This window comes from Eschscholzia californica, unplaced genomic scaffold, assembly GCF_041429995.1.
Source record: "Eschscholzia californica isolate CP2 unplaced genomic scaffold, dmEscCali1.0.p SCAF_5, whole genome shotgun sequence".
Classification (NCBI taxonomy): Eukaryota; Viridiplantae; Streptophyta; class Magnoliopsida; order Ranunculales; family Papaveraceae; genus Eschscholzia; species Eschscholzia californica.
The window spans coordinates 24789394-24808045 of record NW_028238472.1 but is presented as its reverse complement, the minus strand read 5'-3'; the positions used below and the strand labels follow the sequence as shown (position 1 = coordinate 24808045).

Sequence of the window (18652 nt, the reverse complement as noted above, 5' to 3'; positions counted from 1 at the left end):
GACCAGCAGCTTGCTATGGCATGGGACAACACCTAAAATGGCTGGAGAGCAACCCTTTTGGCTCCTTTGCTTGGTTTGCTTAGATTTTTCACTCCATTTGTTCTCCAAGGGTTTTTTCTTACTCATTTTCCTCTTGTTCTTGTTTGGGGTGATTTAATTGATTATCTAGCTTAGTCTTGTTTGATTTTAGGGTTGCTAGCTACTTGTATGTGATGAATTCTAGAGAGAAATTAATTTATATGAGGGATTCGTGTTATTAAACTTAAATTTGAGTATGCTTGTGAATGATTCCTTTTATATATGATTGAATTTGTTTATTAATCTTTCTAGAGTTTGATTGCTACTTGTTCTTGCTTAATAAACCTAGGTAGAGAGAAATTAGAAATAGAGATAGTGTAATTACTTGTCTCACGATGTCTACACCATTGATTACACTCTCATTTTGGGGTTGAATGCAATAATCTCTCTATGTGTAGCTAAGCCTCTTGTTGAGGATTATGATGAAATCTTGATATGCTTATGTATGTGGTTGTATTGGTTAGATGAGTATGTTTGATGTCTCTCTCACGAGGTTAATCGTTTAAGCTTGTTTCATGTCTTATGTCAAGCATATGTCATAGTTACTTCTTAAGCGATCTTTCCGATTTTAGACTCGATGTTTAATGGAATATGATGACCCTTTGACTAGTTATGACCATTAGGTATATCTAGCACTTAGAGCATCTAATGTAAAGTCGAGATGACTCAAACTCAGTAACTGACCCAAGCAAGAACTTACATAGGTATATCTCGATGGATTCCCGAATCCTTGACCTCTCTCATATGTAGAATAAGACCCTAGCCTCCCAATAAGCTTTAGTTAATAGTTTAAGTTTAGTTATTTTCCTTTTGTTTATTTTCGATTCATGCCTAACTATCAAAACCCCCATTTATCTTTGTTCTTCTATTTTTGTCTAAGTTAGCTAGTAACACTTAAACCCGTGAACGAGACCCTCCGATAAACAAGTTATTTTCCTATCCTTGGATCGATCCTGGTTTTGCCGGGTTACTACTTGATACCTCTGCTTGGGTGTGCAACTTTTCGGGTGCATCAAGTTTTTGGCGCCGCTGCCGGGGATAGGTTTAGTAGTTTAGATATCGTTTACGTGCTTTGTTCATTAGTTTAGTGTTATTTGCTTACTTGGACGTTTATTTTCTTTGTTTTTTTTTTTTTTTTTTTTTTTAGTTTCTTTTTAATTCTTGTTTTCTTTGAGGTACTCATCCAAGGAGCTTTAAAGGACGAAAGCAAACAAGTTTGGGGATAAAAAGGTAGAGACAAGAAAAGGGAAGAGGATCCAATTGTGGTAACAAACGCCACCTCTAGTATCGTTCCCTAACCTTTACCTATTTGAGCGGCTTAAGTGCATTTGCATCTTGTCTATTATTGATAGTTGTAGTCGAATTGAACACTTGTGATTGCTAGCATTTTTTTAATTGTGCTTCAATGAATGTTAATGGGAATGATAGTTGGAATGATGGGTATGAGGTTCATAGCCCGCTTAGAAGTCTTAGGGACTACCTTGAACCTAATATGGCTAGCATACCTTCATGCATCATATTTCCGAGTAATGTGTGTAATTTAGACATAGACCCTGAGATTATTCCATTACTTCCTATATTTCGAGGCTTAGAGAATGAAGATCCATATTTTCATTTGAGAGAGTTCGATGAGATTTGCTCGATACTCCCAATCAATGGAGAACTTGAGGGAATTGCTAAGCTCAAATTATTTCCGTTTTCATTAAAAGAAAAGTCGAAGATATGGTTTCATTCTTTAAGGCCTAGGACTATAAGAAGTTGGGATGAGATGACTAGGGTGTTTTTGAAAAAGTTCTTTCCCGCTCATCGAACCACCACCTTAAGAAGAGAAATTATGAACTTTGAGCAAGACAAAGAGGAGACCTTCTTTAGGTGTTGGGAGAGATTTAAAGACCTCCTTCTCGCATGTCCACATCATAACTACGAAACATGTAGGGTCATCGGATTCTTTTACGATGGCTTGACTTCCAAAATGAAACACTTCGTGGAAGTTATGTGCAACGGAGAGTTTATGAGTAAAAATCCTAATGAGGCTTGGGAGTATCTCGACCTCTTAGCGGACAAGGCCCAAGATTGGGACACACCCGTTAAGAGTGACGAAGATATAGCCGAAGGAGACCATTACTCAAAAGGAGGCATATGCTTTTTCAAGGAAAATGGGGAAGTACATGATAAAATTTTCAACGTGTCTCGGAAAGAATTTACAGATATGCATGATGGTGATTTAGTGATTGATAGTGTTTGTAGCATTTGTGCAAGTCGAGAACACCTAACGGGTGAATGCCCTCCTATTTCTCTTTGTCGAGATGTCTCATTAGGATGCACAAATGTCGTAGACACGTATATGAAGCCCGTAGGTTCAAGGAGTGATGCCTTTACAAATGATTATGAGAATCTTCAAGAGTCCTTAGTTGGTTTCACTAATGCATCTCATCATGAGAGGACTCTTGAAGATGTTTCGAAATCATTTTATGAGGTAGGAACTCGGATTAGCCAAAACACCTTGCACGCCCTTAAAGAGATGGAAGCAAAATTGAAAGACATCGAGAAAGGGGTTTCACAACCCCAAACTCCAACAAATCCTAAGGGTACATGTGAGGGTAATACACCTAGTGCTAATGTTAAGTCCAACTCCATTCTCGAAAGTGATGAAATGATTAACTTAGAGACTCCCATGACGGTAGACATACCCGAGGATCGTACGATTTTTGAGAATGGTGCTGGGCATAACGAGGTTTTTCAGTCGAAATCTGAGTGTAAACCAGTTGATAGACCTAAACCCTCATTCTCTCAACAATTATTGCCTACCTGTGATATATATATGCTTGCACCGGTAGTTCAAAGGGACAATACTATTAATGCTCAGGAGGACCATAACAACATGACTAGTTTGATTCCTGAGACCTTTGTAGATCATTTTGGTGAAATGCATGCCCCCTTTGTTATTTTATCAAACTTTGTTGCCTTGTCGTCATCCAAGTTTGGGGATTACCTCTTATTTTTTGCCGTCTCACGTATAAACCCATACCATTACATTGTTGTGAGACGGTTCTTACCAGTTAAAACTTTCGTATGGGTAGACCCCCAAATATTTCGTCTTTTGTTATATGATTGGTTGGTCTATTGAGATGGGTTTGATGTTTGTGGGTATCATCTCTGGAAACCCTCCACGAGACCTAACTCGTGCTCTTGTGAAAGCAAGAGAATCAATGACTAATTGCATGGTTCGATGCAATCGAGTGATCCTGCGTGAGTGGTCATTTTTATGTGGTCATGCTTATGCTTCATTCTTATGTTTTATATTGATGTGTTAGGAGTGTTTCTCACTTGGTATACTTTTGGGACGTGATTCGTTCCAAGTTTGGGGATGGCGATGGGCTTATCATCAACTTGGAACTCGAATACACAAGTCTTGGTAGTATAAATTTTTATCTCCGTCGGCTATGGTAATATCCTTCCACTCTTCTCTTTAACTTATTGTACCTCTTATCTTTTGGTGAGTATATGCTTAGAACATTGAGGACAATGTTAGTTTTAAGTTTGGGGATGGGGATACGACCTTTTGGTCGCATGACATCATGACCTTAGATTTCAAAAGACAAGAGGGTTCAACAAATTGACCAAATTTGAAAATTTTTGGGTAGATTTGGTATGACTCTAGTGGTATTCTTGAGTATGTTGATGCATGTGGTTCTTTCTTGATAAATCTTATGCATGCTCTTAGTCTTTTCATGAATGTTAAGTCCTTTGGTGTTGGTGTCTTATCATGTGAGTATCATCTTAAGGAAGAAGGAACACTTCTAAGTGACCTAAAATAGTCATTAGTGGAGACTTAAACCCATGTGAGATATCTGAGCCTTTCCATTGCTTTTGAGTGTACTCTTCCGCGCTAACTCCGAGTAGAATGAAGAGCTACTCAACTTCGCAACTTTCAAAAGAGCTTAGACGATCTCATGAGCTCAACTTCCTTAGCCACTAGGAGTGACATCAGGATAGCGAATAAACCTTACTCTTGTAGTCCATGAAACCCGATAATGGTGTCAACTTTAGGGAAACGGATACTCCACCATCCATTCATCATACTACTCTCGAGAATGAAGGCATGAAAAATAAAGAAGAAAGAACGTGAAAGCAAAATGTGAAAGTAAAGGTGATTTGTTGAGAATACTAGTTGTATTTTTATTTTGGTGTTTGGATATGTGTACAAAAAAATAAAAGAAAAAGTGAAAAAGTGAAAAAGAAAGAAAAAAAAGAAAAAGAAAAAAAGAAAAGAAAAAAAGAAAAAAAGGAAGAAAGTTTGTTTAAGTGTTATGAAAATAAAGTATTCAATGCAAGAAGTTAAGTTTAAAGGTTGTTTGAGTGTTCTTTTATCGTTGAAGGCGTCGACATTCTCGGGATTTCATCATCTCCCATTCCATCACTTGTATCCGTTGACCTTTAGGGGACATTATTAGAGGGTAGAGTGGGTGAGAAGAGTGAGTGAGCTTCCCCATTTCGTTAGTGGTTATTTCCATTCCTAAGAGATCATTTCGTTTTATAACTTGTTATCCTCATTTAATTTTGTATGTGTTGAGTTTACTTTATTCCATACTCACACATGAGAGTAAACCATCATGATTCGTTTTTGAGTGATTTCATGTTTAAGAGCGTATGACCGTGAGGCCAAAGTCGAGGCGAAATGTGCTATGATAGGAAACAAGGTTTTGTTACTTTAACCTTGGATGATACTCATGATGATGGGATACTTACATTTGAGTATAAAACTATTAGTGAGGAGATTCTTAGCATGCGTTTGTGCTTATTGGTTTGATTCATATGTTTGACATACTTTAGTCTCTCACTTGTTGATCATCACCTTATTTGCATCGATAGTTGAACTCTTTTGTCCCTTGGAATCTAGAACTTTGTGGGTGTATTCACTGGAAACCCTCACGAGACAAAACTCGTCCTTTAGGGGTAACCTAAGGGTTTAAAGGCTTGTTGCATACGCTAAATGCAACCGGGATGCCTCCGAAAGTGAGTTAGACTTTTTGCTTTCTTGTGTAATTTTCTATTGTTTGCTTGAGGACAAGCAAAGCTTAAGTTTGGGGATGTTTGATGTGATGTGAAAACATCACATTTAGGTCACTTAACTTAGATGAATTAGTCCATTTTATGCTTCAATTCTAATAAGATATGTTTATATTCATGACAAGGTACCATAAAAGAACTATGCAAGGAAATGAGCTAAGGAGCCCCTAGAAGAGTCAAAAGCACTTAAAAGAATCTAAGAAAAGGTCCTTAAAGTCTAAGAGCAAAAGGGAGCAAGTAAGGAGATAAAGACTCACCAAGGGTATTATGGTCATTTGCATCTAAGAGGGTCAAAATATAATTTGAGAAAGTCTATGAAGTCTTTGGAACATGATTATCACTTTGGTGAAGACTAGAGATGAAAAGCATAAGAAATGAGCAAGTTAGGAGACAAGGGCAAAATTGTCATTTGCACCCTTTGGTCAAGTTAGAGAGCCCATTATTCAAGTTAAAATGAAATTGAGTCATTGAATGAGTCAAAATAACTTGAAGAAGTCAAGCTAGACAAAGGAGTGACTATAACTACTAAGGAAGGGCAAAGTGGTCTTTTGGGGTAGGAAATAGAAATTAATGCCCTAACTTGGTCTCTACACTTCATCTTCTTCCTTATGTGCTGATTTTTAGAGAGAGAAAATGTAATGGAGGCTAGGGTTTTGGATTTCATGAAGATCTAGAGAGAAAAACTTAGATCTAGAGAGAAATAGCAAGGAAAACACCAAAAAGGGAGCAAAAGGGGCACTTGGACAACAATTGTAGCACCGGGGCAGCAGCTACAATGGCCGACCAGCAGCTAAAACGGCCGACCAGCAGCTCCATTGGCCGACCAGCAGCTTGCTATGGCATGGGACAACACCTAAAATGGCTGGAGAGCAACCCTTTTGGCTCCTTTGCTTGGTTTGCTTAGATTTTTCACTCCATTTGTTCTCCAAGGGTTTTTTCTTACTCATTTTCCTCTTGTTCTTGTTTGGGGTGATTTAATTGATTATCTAGCTTAGTCTTGTTTGATTTTAGGGTTGCTAGCTACTTGTATGTGATGAATTCTAGAGAGAAATTAATTTATATGAGGGATTCGTGTTATTAAACTTAAATTTGAGTATGCTTGTGAATGATTCCTTTTATATATGATTGAATTTGTTTATTAATCTTTCTAGAGTTTGATTGCTACTTGTTCTTGCTTAATAAACCTAGGTAGAGAGAAATTAGAAATAGAGATAGTGTAATTACTTGTCTCACGATGTCTACACCATTGATTACACTCTCATTTTGGGGTTGAATGCAATAATCTCTCTATGTGTAGCTAAGCCTCTTGTTGAGGATTATGATGAAATCTTGATATGCTTATGTATGTGGTTGTATTGGTTAGATGAGTATGTTTGATGTCTCTCTCACGAGGTTAATCGTTTAAGCTTGTTTCATGTCTTATGTCAAGCATATGTCATAGTTACTTCTTAAGCGATCTTTCCGATTTTAGACTCGATGTTTAATGGAATATGATGACCCTTTGACTAGTTATGACCATTAGGTATATCTAGCACTTAGAGCATCTAATGTAAAGTCGAGATGACTCAAACTCAGTAACTGACCCAAGCAAGAACTTACATAGGTATATCTCGATGGATTCCCGAATCCTTGACCTCTCTCATATGTAGAATAAGACCCTAGCCTCCCAATAAGCTTTAGTTAATAGTTTAAGTTTAGTTATTTTCCTTTTGTTTATTTTCGATTCATGCCTAACTATCAAAACCCCCATTTATCTTTGTTCTTCTATTTTTGTCTAAGTTAGCTAGTAACACTTAAACCCGTGAACGAGACCCTCCGATAAACAAGTTATTTTCCTATCCTTGGATCGATCCTGGTTTTGCCGGGTTACTACTTGATACCTCTGCTTGGGTGTGCAACTTTTCGGGTGCATCGAACGTATCTTCCACTTTTGTGTACTTTTGGATGTAAAGAAGATGTATGAACGTATCTTCCACTTTTACTGTATTTAGTTTTCTAATTAAGGCGAGCTCATGAAGTAGGATTATCAATCAAGGAAGACCTGTGTAAATTTTAAATGAGGCGGGTTCATGAGGCAGGACTATCGATCAAAGCTAGGTATTTGTCGAGCAGTCTTGGCATAAATTTTAAATGAGGCTGGCTCATAAGATAGGACTACTGATCGAGGCAAGATACATGTCGAGTACTCCTGACATAGATTTTTAATGAGTCAGGCTCATGGGGTAGGACTACCAGTCGAGGCAAGGTATCTGCCTGTAGTCCTAACCTAAATTTTTAATGAGGGGGATCTGGAGCTCCTAGCGTGGCGGACCTAGTGTTCTTGTGATGCAGAGCTGTCAGACAAGGTAAGGCTTATACTTCGAGTGATCCTGACGCAGACGTAGTGAAGGCTACTCGAGTGATCCTAGCGTGGCGGACCGAGTGCTTATCGATCTTAGACTTTTAATGAAGCCTGCTATAATCAAGGAAGGCTTGCAAAGCAAGGCTATAGATCAAGGCAGGCTTAACACTCCGAGTGCTTTTGATCGTAGACTTTTAATTAGCCGGAGCTGGTATGCTGATCGAGGCACGGGCAAGCTTGCCGTTTCAAGCGAGTGCTTTTGATGTGGACGTAGTTGTTCTTCCAAAGTGTAGCTCCACTGATGAATGCCTCTAATCCATAAAGGTAAGGGTATTACCCTTTATTGATATATTACTTGCCTCTTTTGTCCCCAATGGTAAGGGTATTAACCTTTATAGATAGTTTGTATTATACCTGCATTGTGTTTGGCGTGGCCAAAGCTTGGAGTATTTTGGCGACGCGTGACTTGCCTTGTTTGAATACTCGAGTCGGTGTATGTCGAGTGTCATGAAGCGTTTGAAACCCGTGGAGGATGACTGTCCATTTGTCCCCCTAGTCTGAGATTAGAGCTCGAGAAGGTCTAAGGTTAGACTAAGTTTTGTGGCGTTAAAGCCCTTAGTCTGCTTTGTACATACAAAATATGTCTTGAATTGAAAAAACATTGTATTTGAAATAATGTTGTATTTACAAGATGAATATTATATGATACGAGCAGTGTCGTTTTAGTAAAGATCCTTTGACATCGAGACTTTTACACGTACTGAAGCGAGTAGAACTGAAGTCTGAAGTAGTCCAGAGCTAGCTTGCAGAGCTGAGTCGACTTTCGGAAGAGTTGGGGTTTGAAGCAGTGCGGAGCTGGCTTGCAGAGTTGGGCTGACTTTGGGCAGAGTTAGGGTCTGAAACAGTGCGGTGCTGGCTTGCAGATCTGGGCAGTAGGCAGAACCAAAGTCTGAAGTAGTGCAGAGCTAGCTTGCAGAGTTGGTTGTCTTCAAGTGGGGTGGATGAGGAGTTGTGTCTATCTTTGCCCGTCTCTTGGAAAGGTAAGTATTGTTTGCCGACTTTTGCTTGGCAAAGTGATTGTCGTTTCCTTTCGCTTGTACCCCAGTCAAAGCTTGGTTTGCCTGCACGCCCCTTAGGGGGGAAGTCGATGGCATAGTCGTCGACCCTACGACGCCCAAGTCAGTAAATGATAGAAAATGGGTAAATAAATTAGTGAAACTGAGTTAGAAATAGTACTGTTTTTGGTGTTTTGCATTCCAACTGTTGTTGATGTCGAGACCTTCTTGTGAGCGGAGCTTGTATTCTCCTTGTCCCACTACTTGGGTGATGAGGTAAGACGCTTCCCAAGTGGGAGCTAGTTTGCCTGTGATGTGACACGAAAATATCACATTTAAGGAGCCTAACATAGACTAATTAGTTCTTTTCGAGTGTTTTTTGTAATAGTTTACGTGTTTTTCTTGTTTAGGTACCATATTTGGAATAAAGAACTTAATTCGGAATAAAGGGAGCGAATTATCACTATCATTTCATGTGCCTAAAACGAGAGAAAAAGACTTCAAGCAAATCAAATGAGAAGAGGAGTCAAAGACGAGTCCAACGGTGAAAACGGAAGTCAATTCCGAGTTCGGACGGGGAAGTTGTGAAAGAAAGAAGTCAAGGTTCGGTCTTAAAACAAGGATTCCATAAAGGCACTCCTTGGATTTCTAGTTGAGAAGCCCACAACCAAGCCCAAGAGCCCAAAGAAGAATGACAAGGAAATATTATATGAGCACCCTCTCTTTATGGACTCAAGTTTGAGTCAAAGTCAAGTCTTGGCCTAGGGTTTGAGTCAAAAAGGAGGGGGTCATCACTATTCATCTTCTTCTTCAATCATCTTCTAGCTTGGGCAAGAGGCAAGAGAGAGAAGGGGGTTAAAGGTGTTCTAGGGTTTTTGAGTTTGAAGGCTTGAGAGAGAGAGAAAAAGAGAGCAAGAAGGAGGTGGCCGGCCAAGCTAGGCCGGCCAACACTAGGGCCGGCCTAGCCTTGGCCGGCAGCTGCTCGGGATTTAGTAAGGAGTAGCCCGAAGCAGCAGCAAGCACGGGATGCTCGGGCAGTGCTCGGCACAGCAGCAGCAGCAGCAAGCACGGGATGCTCGGGCAGTGCTCGGCACAGCAGCAGCAGCAGCTTTCACGGGATGGCCGACTTGGACCGGAACAGCAGCTCGGACGTGCACAGCTGCTCTGAACAGCAGCAACCCGAGCTGCTTTGTAGCAGCTCGGGAGTGTTCCTAGCTCGGGACGTCAGCAAAGGACGCGTGCCTTGGACGCGGCTGCAAGCTTCCATTGGCCCGGATCTAGTGTTTGGCCGGATTTCAAGCTATTTTGGCCGAATTTCAAGCTATTTTGGCCGGAATCTTCATTGTTTTCGCCGGATTTTTGTAGGGATTCCGGCCACCTCTTGGCCGGAAACCATAGGGTTTTTACTCCCCATCACTTTGTCTAGCTTCCCATGTTGTTTGATTTTGGTTTGGGTTGAAGATTGCTAGAGAGAGAAAGCTAGGGTTAGCTTTAATGGAGGTTATGTTCTAAATGGAGAAGATGATGATGGTCGCTATGGGGAACCCAGAATTTTGCTAAGGGGAGATCGGCTGCACCTCAGAGACTCATATTTTCCGACGATCTTAGCCTCGAACCACAACGAAAAAGGGGGATTCTCTCATCATTTTCTTTCAATTTCTTATTCAATCACCATGTTTAGCTAACTTTGGTGTGTCTAATATATGAGATGAAATGTGATGAATTCGTGATTATGTTTAATATGATTTGATGTTTTGATTATAAATTGATGTTCATTTATTTCGATTATCGTTTTGATCGTATTTTCATGTGTCTTGTCAAACACTTCGCATAGTTAATAGACGAAACGAAGTATTCGATTTCGATCGTAGTCTAAGTCATATTTTCATGTGTCTTGTCATGCACTTCACATAGTTAGGCGACTAGACAACACTTTCGTTGACTCGGGATTAACCGATTATGATGTTTGTTTGACTAAGTATGAGCTCCGGATATACGTAGTGCTTATAGACATCACCTAAGGAGTCGAACATCGGTTATACTTTGAACATTAGATCGGACCATACATAGTTGTAGGTTTATCATTATCGGATTCTCGGTTCGACACCTCTCTCACTTATTTATCTCCCGACTCTTGTTGCCTCCCGACTCTTGTTTCCTTCGACATCTCTCGAATCTCTCTCGCTCGTTTACATATATCGTTTAATTAGTTTATTTGTTTTCTTTATTACTCTCAAAATCAAAACCCCCCATTTATCTTTGTTTCTCTTCCTTTTTAGTCTAAGTTAGTGAGTGACTCGTAGACCGGTGGGCTAGACCCTCGATATCCAAACTACCTTCCTATCCTTGGATCGATCCCGGCTTTGCCGGATTACTACTTGATACCTCCGCTTGGGTGTGCAACCTTTTCGGGTGCATCAAGTTTTTGGCGCCGCTGCCGGGGATAGGTTTAGTAGTTAGGATATCATTTGTTGTTTTGTTCATTAATTTAGTGTTATTTGCTTCTTAGACGTCTTTATTTTATTTTGTACTTTCTTAATTTCATTTTTTTTTTAGGTATCATTATAAGAAAAGAGCCAAAAGTGACATAAAGGCGAAGGAAAAGGAAGGAATCGAGAAGCTAAGAAGAAAGGCGAACGAAACGAGAGGAACACTCGATAGTATCGCATTCCATCTCATCCTTTTTACTTGTGTGTGATTGTCTAGTATATAAGTGTTAGTCTCCATTTTGTGATTGTGTGTTAGCATCTTTGAACATTGTGAGATCATGGCAAGTTGGTCATTTGATAAGAATGACCTTATGCGAACCCTTTCCAACACTAGTCGACCATCTACAAGTCATCAGGACTACTCAAATTTACATAGGAATGTTCCGACTAGTGATAGGAATAGGCGAGTTGAGCCTGACCGACCGAGGATAACCATGGGTGAATATCGACGGAGGTATGGAGTCGGTCAGATTCGTCATGAACATGGTTCTAGGGATTATGAGCATGAGGGTAATCAACCCCGTAAGAGTCTTAGAGACTATCGACAAGAATTTGGGATGACCACACATTCATGTATGAATTTGTCATTTGATGAGGACCGTAGTTCTATTAGTATTGATCGACCACGTCGAAGTCTTCGTGACTATCGACAAGCATATATGAACGGTTCACTCAGAGATGACAACTTTCGACTCGATGATTCCACTCAAAGAGTCGAGTCTAGGTATCTACATGAAGGTAGTGGAGAAAGGACCATGGAGACCATTAGCCCGGTTTGTGCTATTTGTGCGAGCTTAGACCATTTGACCGAGTATTGTCCCATGATCCGTGTTCCACGAGAGTCTTCGTCTAGTTATATTCATGTGACTTATTACGAGGAGATGTCTGAAGAAACTCTCCAAGCAATTTTAGAGTACCAAACTAGATTTAATCGAGATATAACGGAGGTCACGGAACGACTTCTCAAAATTGTTGATAGACTTGAGTCAGAGCCTATCGTCGACGAGGAAGGGGTTTGTGCACCCCAAACTCAAGAGAAGACTATGAATGATGGTGAGGGTAATACACCTAACTCTAGTCTTAAGTTAAATGTCGATGAAGCTCCTGATAGACCATTTGAGATTGAACAGACCGATGACCCTTGTTGCTCACTCCCTCGACCATTGTCATCTCACCATGATCAGACTACATTAGATTTTAATGTTCAGGATGATAGCTCTACGAGCAAGTTTGGGGATCACTCGATGTTGAACTTTCCAACTTTTACCACTTGTGATTATTTGGATGGGTTATGTAGAATGGAAGGTGTTATGCCTAACTTTGAGGCTCCCGATGCCTTTAAGGACGTCGATGACATAGTAGTTAGAGACACAATGGATAGTTTATCGGACCATTTACCTAAGGAAGTTACGGACCTTGACTTGGTCCCCGAGCCTATTGCCTTACCCTTAGAGTCTAGTTCGACCTTCCACATGATCTCAGACTCGGTTGTTGACCCCTTATGGGACACTTCGGACGTCTTTCCTAGCATGTCTAGGGACTTAGTGGATGTCTTATCCACTAAGCTTGAGTTTGATTATTTGCCTCGGACTGACCTCCTCCCATTTCCCTTATATGTCGACCCTTTTGACGACTTTTTAGTCGTCGCCCCTAGCATTTATGCGTACTTAGTGGACCGTGCATCCACTAAGTTTGGGGATGGTCTCTCTTCGCTTTTAGTCTCACGTGCACTTATATGCTTCGATATTATTGTGAGACTTTTAGCATTTGTATATAGTTTTCTTTGGGTTGATCCCCAAATCTTCCGTTTGTTACTTTATGATCCTCAGCCGATTAAGATGGGCCTTGATGTTTGTGGGTAACATCTCTGGAAACCCTCCGCGAGACATAATTCGTGCTCTTGTGTGAAAACATGAGAATCAAAGGCTAATTGCATAGCTCAATGCAATCGAGTGATCTCGCGTGAGTGGTCATTTTATATGGTCATGTTTCTATGTGCTTCATTCTCATTATATTTTTGGATATTTTAGGAGCACTTCTTATATGTTTTACTTCTAAGGCGTGGTTTGTTCCAAGTTTGGGGATGGCGCGAGCTTGGCATCAACTTGGAACTTCTTTATACACGAGTCTTGGTAGTATCATCCTTTATCTCCTTCGGTTATGGTAATATCTCTCCACTCTTCTTTTTAAATTGATGTGCCTCTTAATCATTTGGTGAGTTAATGCTTAGAACATTGAGGACAATGTTAGTTTTAAGTTTGGGGATGCGGGATATGACCATAACCAATGCATGACCATGGGTTTCAAAGACAAAAGGGTTCAAATTAGTCAAAATTTGAAAATTTTTGAACATTTTGAGTAGATTTGCATGTGATTATAGTGATAGTTTTAAGAATGTTGATGCATATGTATCGAGTGATGGGTTTTGTGATTGCTAATGGTCTTTGCATGAAAGTCGAGTCTTTGAGTGTTTGTTATACTATGGGAGTAACATCTTAGTGAAGAAGAAACATCTCTAAGAGACCTAGAGTAGTCATTAGTGGAGACTTAACCAATGTGAGAGCTCAAATCCTAAATTGCCCTTCGAGTGTACTCTTCCGCGCTAACTCCGAGTAGAATGAAGAGCTACTCAACCTCGTAACTTATAAAAGAGCTCATTTGATCTCGTGTGCTCAACTTCCTTAGCCACTAAGAGTGACATTAGGATAGCGAATTAACCTTGCCCTTGTAGTCCGTGAAACCCAATAAGAGTGTCAACTAGAGGAAGGCGGATACTCCATCATCATCCATCATCTTATATCCCGAGAATGAAGACATGAGAAGAAAAGAATGGAGAATGTCAAAGCCAGTATGAAATGGAAAAAGTTGATTGCAGGAATATAGTATTGTGTGAGTTATGTTTGTTTTATGTGATTTTGTGTTATGAAAAAAGAAAAAAGAAAAAAAGAAAAAGTGAAAAAGTGAAAAAAAGAAAAGAAAAGAAAAAAAAAAAAAAAGAAGAAATAAAGTGGTTCATGAGTATGTTTGAGCATGTGTTAGCTCTTTTTGTGTGTGTAATGTGATTGTATATATGTGTTTGTGTTCATGTTCATGAATAAGTATTCGAGGCAAGAAACAAATGTGGAAGTGCTTGAGAAGTTCTATAATGAAGTAGTCGACATTCTCGGGAATCCACCATCATCATCCATTTCTAGTATCCGCTAACCTTTAGAAAGCATTCTTAGAGGATATAGTGGGTGAGAAGGGCGAGTGAGCTTCCCCACTATATTTAGTGGCAAATTCCTTTTCGAAGATCATTCGTTCCAAAATGTTGTCCTCACCCCTTTTTATGTGTTGAGTCCATGTTAATGATCACACTCACACATACGAGCGAACCATTCTTGAGTGATTTCATATTTGGAGTGTATGTCCGTGAGGCCAAAGTCGAGGCGAAATGTACTAAATTAGGGATCAAGGCTTTGTGACTTCGGAACATAGATGTTGCTTATTATGGTTTAACACTTGCACTTTAGGGTAAGATCATTAGTGAAGAGGTCTTTAGCTTTCACATGAACTTGTTTACTTGATTCATTATGTTTTGACATGCTTAAACCCTTTACTATATGAACCATGCTTATATATGATGTGGTTGTTGGACCCTTGTGTATTTGAAACTCGATGTTTGTGGGTGTCATCTATGGAAACCCTCACGAGACAACACTCGTCCACTAGGGGTAACCTAGGGGTTTAACGGCTTGTTGCATATGCTAAATGCAACCGGGATTCCTCCGAAAGTGAGTTAGGCTTTTATTTTGTTTTGTTTGCTCGAGGACTAGCAAAGTTTAAGTTTGGGGATGTTGATGTGACACGAAAATGTCACATTTAAGGAGCCTAACATAGACTAATTAGTTCTTTTCGAGTGTTTTTTGTAATAGTTTATGTGTTTTTCTTGTTTAGGTACCATATTTGGAATAAAGAACTTAATTCGGAATAAAGGGAGCGAATTATCACTATCATTTCATGTGCCCAAAACGAGAGAAAAAGACTTCAAGCAAATCAAATGAGAAGAGGAGTCAAAGACGAGTCCAACGGTGAAAACGGAAGTCAATTCCGAGTTCGGACGGGGAAGTTGTGAAAGAAAGAAGTCAAGGTTCGGTCTTAAAACAAGGATTCCATAAAGGCACTCCTTGGATTTCTAGTTGAGAAGCCCACAACCAAGCCCAAGAGCTCAAAGAAGAATGACAAGGAAATATTATATGAGCACCCTCTATTTATGGACTCAAGTTTGAGTCAAAGTCAAGTCTTGACCTAGGGTTTGAGTCAAAAAGGAGGGGGTCATCACTATTCATCTTCTTCTTCAATCATCTTCTAGCTTGGGCAAGAGGCAAGAGAGAGAAGGGGGTTAAAGGTGTTCTAGGGTTTTTGAGTTTGAAGGCTTGAGAGAGAGAGAAAAAGAGAGCAAGAAGGAGGTGGCCGACCAAGCTAGGCCGGCCAACACTAGGGCCGGCCTAGCCTTGGCCGGCAGCTGCTCGGGATTTAGCAAGGAGCATCCCGAAGCAGCAGCAAGCACGGGATGCTCGGGCAGTGCTCGGCACAGCAGCAGCAGCAGCAAGCACGGGATGCTCGGGCAGTGCTCGGCACAGCAGCAGCAGCAGCTTTCACGGGATGGCCGACTTGGACCGGAACATCAGCTCGGACGTGCACAGCTGCTCTGAACAGCAGCAACCCGAGCTACTTTGTAGCAGCTCGGGAGTGTTCCTAGCTCGGGACGTCAGCAAAGGACGCGTGCCTTGGACGCGGCTGCAAGCTTCCATTGGCCCGGATCTAGTGTTTGGCCGGATTTCAAGCTATTTTGGCCGGAATCTTCATGGTTTTGGCCGGATTTTTGTAGGGATTCCGGCCACCTCTTGACCGGAAACCATAGGGTTTTTACTCCCCATCACTTTGTCTAGCTTCCCATGTTGTTTGATTTTGGTTTGGGTTGAAGATTGCTAGAGAGAGAAAGCTAGGGTTAGCTTTAATGGAGGTTGTGTTCTAAATGGAGAAGATGATGATGGTTGCTATGGGGAACCCAGAATTTTGCTAAGGGGAGATCGGCTGCACCTCAAAGACTCATATTTTCCGACGATCTTAGCCTCGAACCACAACGAAAAAGGGGGATTCTCTCATCATTTTCTTTCAATTTCTTATTCAATCACCACGTTTAGCTAACTTTAGTGTGTCTAATATATGAAATGAAATGTGATGAATTCGTGATTATGTTTAATATGATTTGATGTTTTGATTATAAATTGATGTTCATTTATTTCGATTATCGTTTTGATCGTATTTTCATGTGTCTTGTCAAACACTTCGCATAGTTAATAGACGAAACGAAGTATTCGATTTCGATCGTAGTCTAAGTCATATTTTCATGTGTCTTGTCATGCACTTCACATAGTTAGGCGACTAGACAACACTTTTGTTGACTCGGGATTAACCGATTATGATGTTTGTTTGACTATGTATGATCTCCGGATATACGTAGTGCTTATAGATATCACCTTAGGAGTCGAACATCGGTTATACTTTGAACATTAGATCGGACCATACATAGTTGTAGGTTTATCATTATCGGATTCTCGGTTCGACACCTCTCTCACTTATTTATCTCCCGACTCTTGTTGCCTCCAGACTCTTATTTCCTTCGACACTTCTCTCGAATCTTTCTCGCCCGTTTACATATATCGTTTAATTAGTTTATTTGTTTTCTTTATTACTCTCAAAATCAAAACCCCCCATTTATCTTTGTTTCTCTTCCTTTTTAGTCTAAGTTAGTGAGTGACTCGTAGACCGGTGGGCTAGACCCTCGATATCCAAACTACCTTCCTATCCTTGGATCGATCCCGGCTTTGCCGGATTACTACTTGATACCTCCGCTTGGGTGTGCAACCTTTTCGGGTGCATCAGCCTGCTCTTGTCTGCCTGGTGTTCTGAAAGACCCTTCGAAGTACCCAATCCCCAACTTTGAAGGATCTGACTTAGACATTTTTGTTATAGTGAGAGGCTGCTCTCTGTTGGTAGACGTCGTTTCTAATGACCGCTCTGTCTCTTAACTCGTCAATTGTGTCGAGGTTGTGGTTAAGCTCGACTCAATTGCTTTCTTCTTCAGTCCACTGGTACCGTGCGGTAGGAACTCCTGTTTCAGCTGGAATTACAGCTTCAGAACCATAAGCTAATGAGAAAGGGGTTTCACCTGTTGGCGTCCGTACGGTTGTTCGATAAGCCCATAGTACTGCCGGTAGTTGATCCGCCCATGTTCCTTTAGCTTTTTCCAGTTTCTTTTTTAGGGAGTTCATGATCGTTTTGTTAGATGATTCGGCTTGGCCGCTGGCTTGAGGATACCTTGTGGTTGAAAAACTGAGCTTTATCCCCTAGTGCTTGCAAAAGTTTTGGAAGGCGAAGCTAATGAATTAAGATCCGTTGTCCGTGACTATATCTCCTTAGGTACCCCAAACCTACAAATTATGTGCTTCCTGACAAAACTCATCACTTTTTCTTTTATTTGATGGAAGGCCTCGGCCTCAATCAATTTAGAAAAATAGTTGGTCATGGCCAACATATATACGCGTTAGCCTGGGGCGGTGGGAAGTTTTCCCTCTATGTCAATGCCCCATTTCATAAAAGGCCAAGGTGATAGTACGAAATTAAACTTTTCTGGAGGGAGGTGAGAAGTTTGTGCGAACCTCTGACATTTGTCGCATCGTTTGGCATGATTGGTTGAATCAACCCTCATGGTCTGCCAGTAGTAGCCGACAGTCAGAGCCCTATTGGCTAAGTTGCGACCGCCAGAGTGGTTGTCACATTCTCCCTTGTGTAATTCTTTTAGAACGTACTTGCCTTCTTCTGGAGTGATGCACTTGAGGTAAGGGTTTGAGTAAGACCTTCTAAGTAGTTGATCGTCGAGTATGCAGAATCTCGCAGCCTTTGCTTTTAGTCTTCTAGCTTCATTTTTGTCTCACAGAAGCTCGTCATTTGTCAGGTACTTTATGACAAGTATCATCCAAGTGTCAGCTATGTATGTAGCTGCTACTTCTGGTTTCGGATTCTTCCAGACGGCTGGCCACTAGAGCAAGATCAGGGGTGTGTCCTGAGCTATCTTGGTCTGAATAGACGAGCCGAGGTTTGCCAAAGCATCCGCATGCCCATTTTCATCTCTGCTTACCTGTTCATACTTTATCCCGTGGAAATATTTTTGTATTTCCTTGACATGGTCCAAGTAGGCTGTCATTCTAGCATCTTTTGCTTGGTACGTACCTTGAAGCTGGTTGACCACCAACTGGGAGTCAGACCTTACATGAAGGTTCTGGATTCCCAATTCTTTAGCTAGGGTTATGCAATCAAAGCTTCGTACTCTGCCTCATTGTTAGTTGCTTTAACTTCGCACCTTATTGCTTGCTAGACTATGTCCCCTGTGTCAGGATGACACCTAGGCCCAGCGCCATTCATGTTGCTCACTGAGGCAGAGTAACTCTTTCTGGGCCTGCACTAGAGAGTCGGGAGTAAAATCTGTAATAAAATCAGCTAATACCTAGGACTTGATCGCCGTCCTTGGTCGGTATGTGATGCTATGCTCACTTAGCTCGACCGCTTATTTAGTC

General features: G+C 40.8%; 1 protein-coding gene across 1 annotated transcript; it reads left to right on the top strand.

The window, feature by feature from the left end:
* The first annotated feature begins 1100 nt into the window (after nucleotides 1-1100).
* LOC147537935 (uncharacterized) lies at nucleotides 1101-14036 on the top strand. The gene is made up of 2 exons (XM_086643910.1): nucleotides 1101-1125; nucleotides 10998-14036. The coding sequence occupies exon 2, from the start codon at nucleotides 11312-11314 to the stop codon at nucleotides 12893-12895; it is 1584 nt and encodes a 527-aa protein (XP_086500036.1). The 5' UTR covers nucleotides 1101-1125; nucleotides 10998-11311; the 3' UTR covers nucleotides 12896-14036.
* Nucleotides 14037-18652: the final 4616 nt, after the last annotated feature.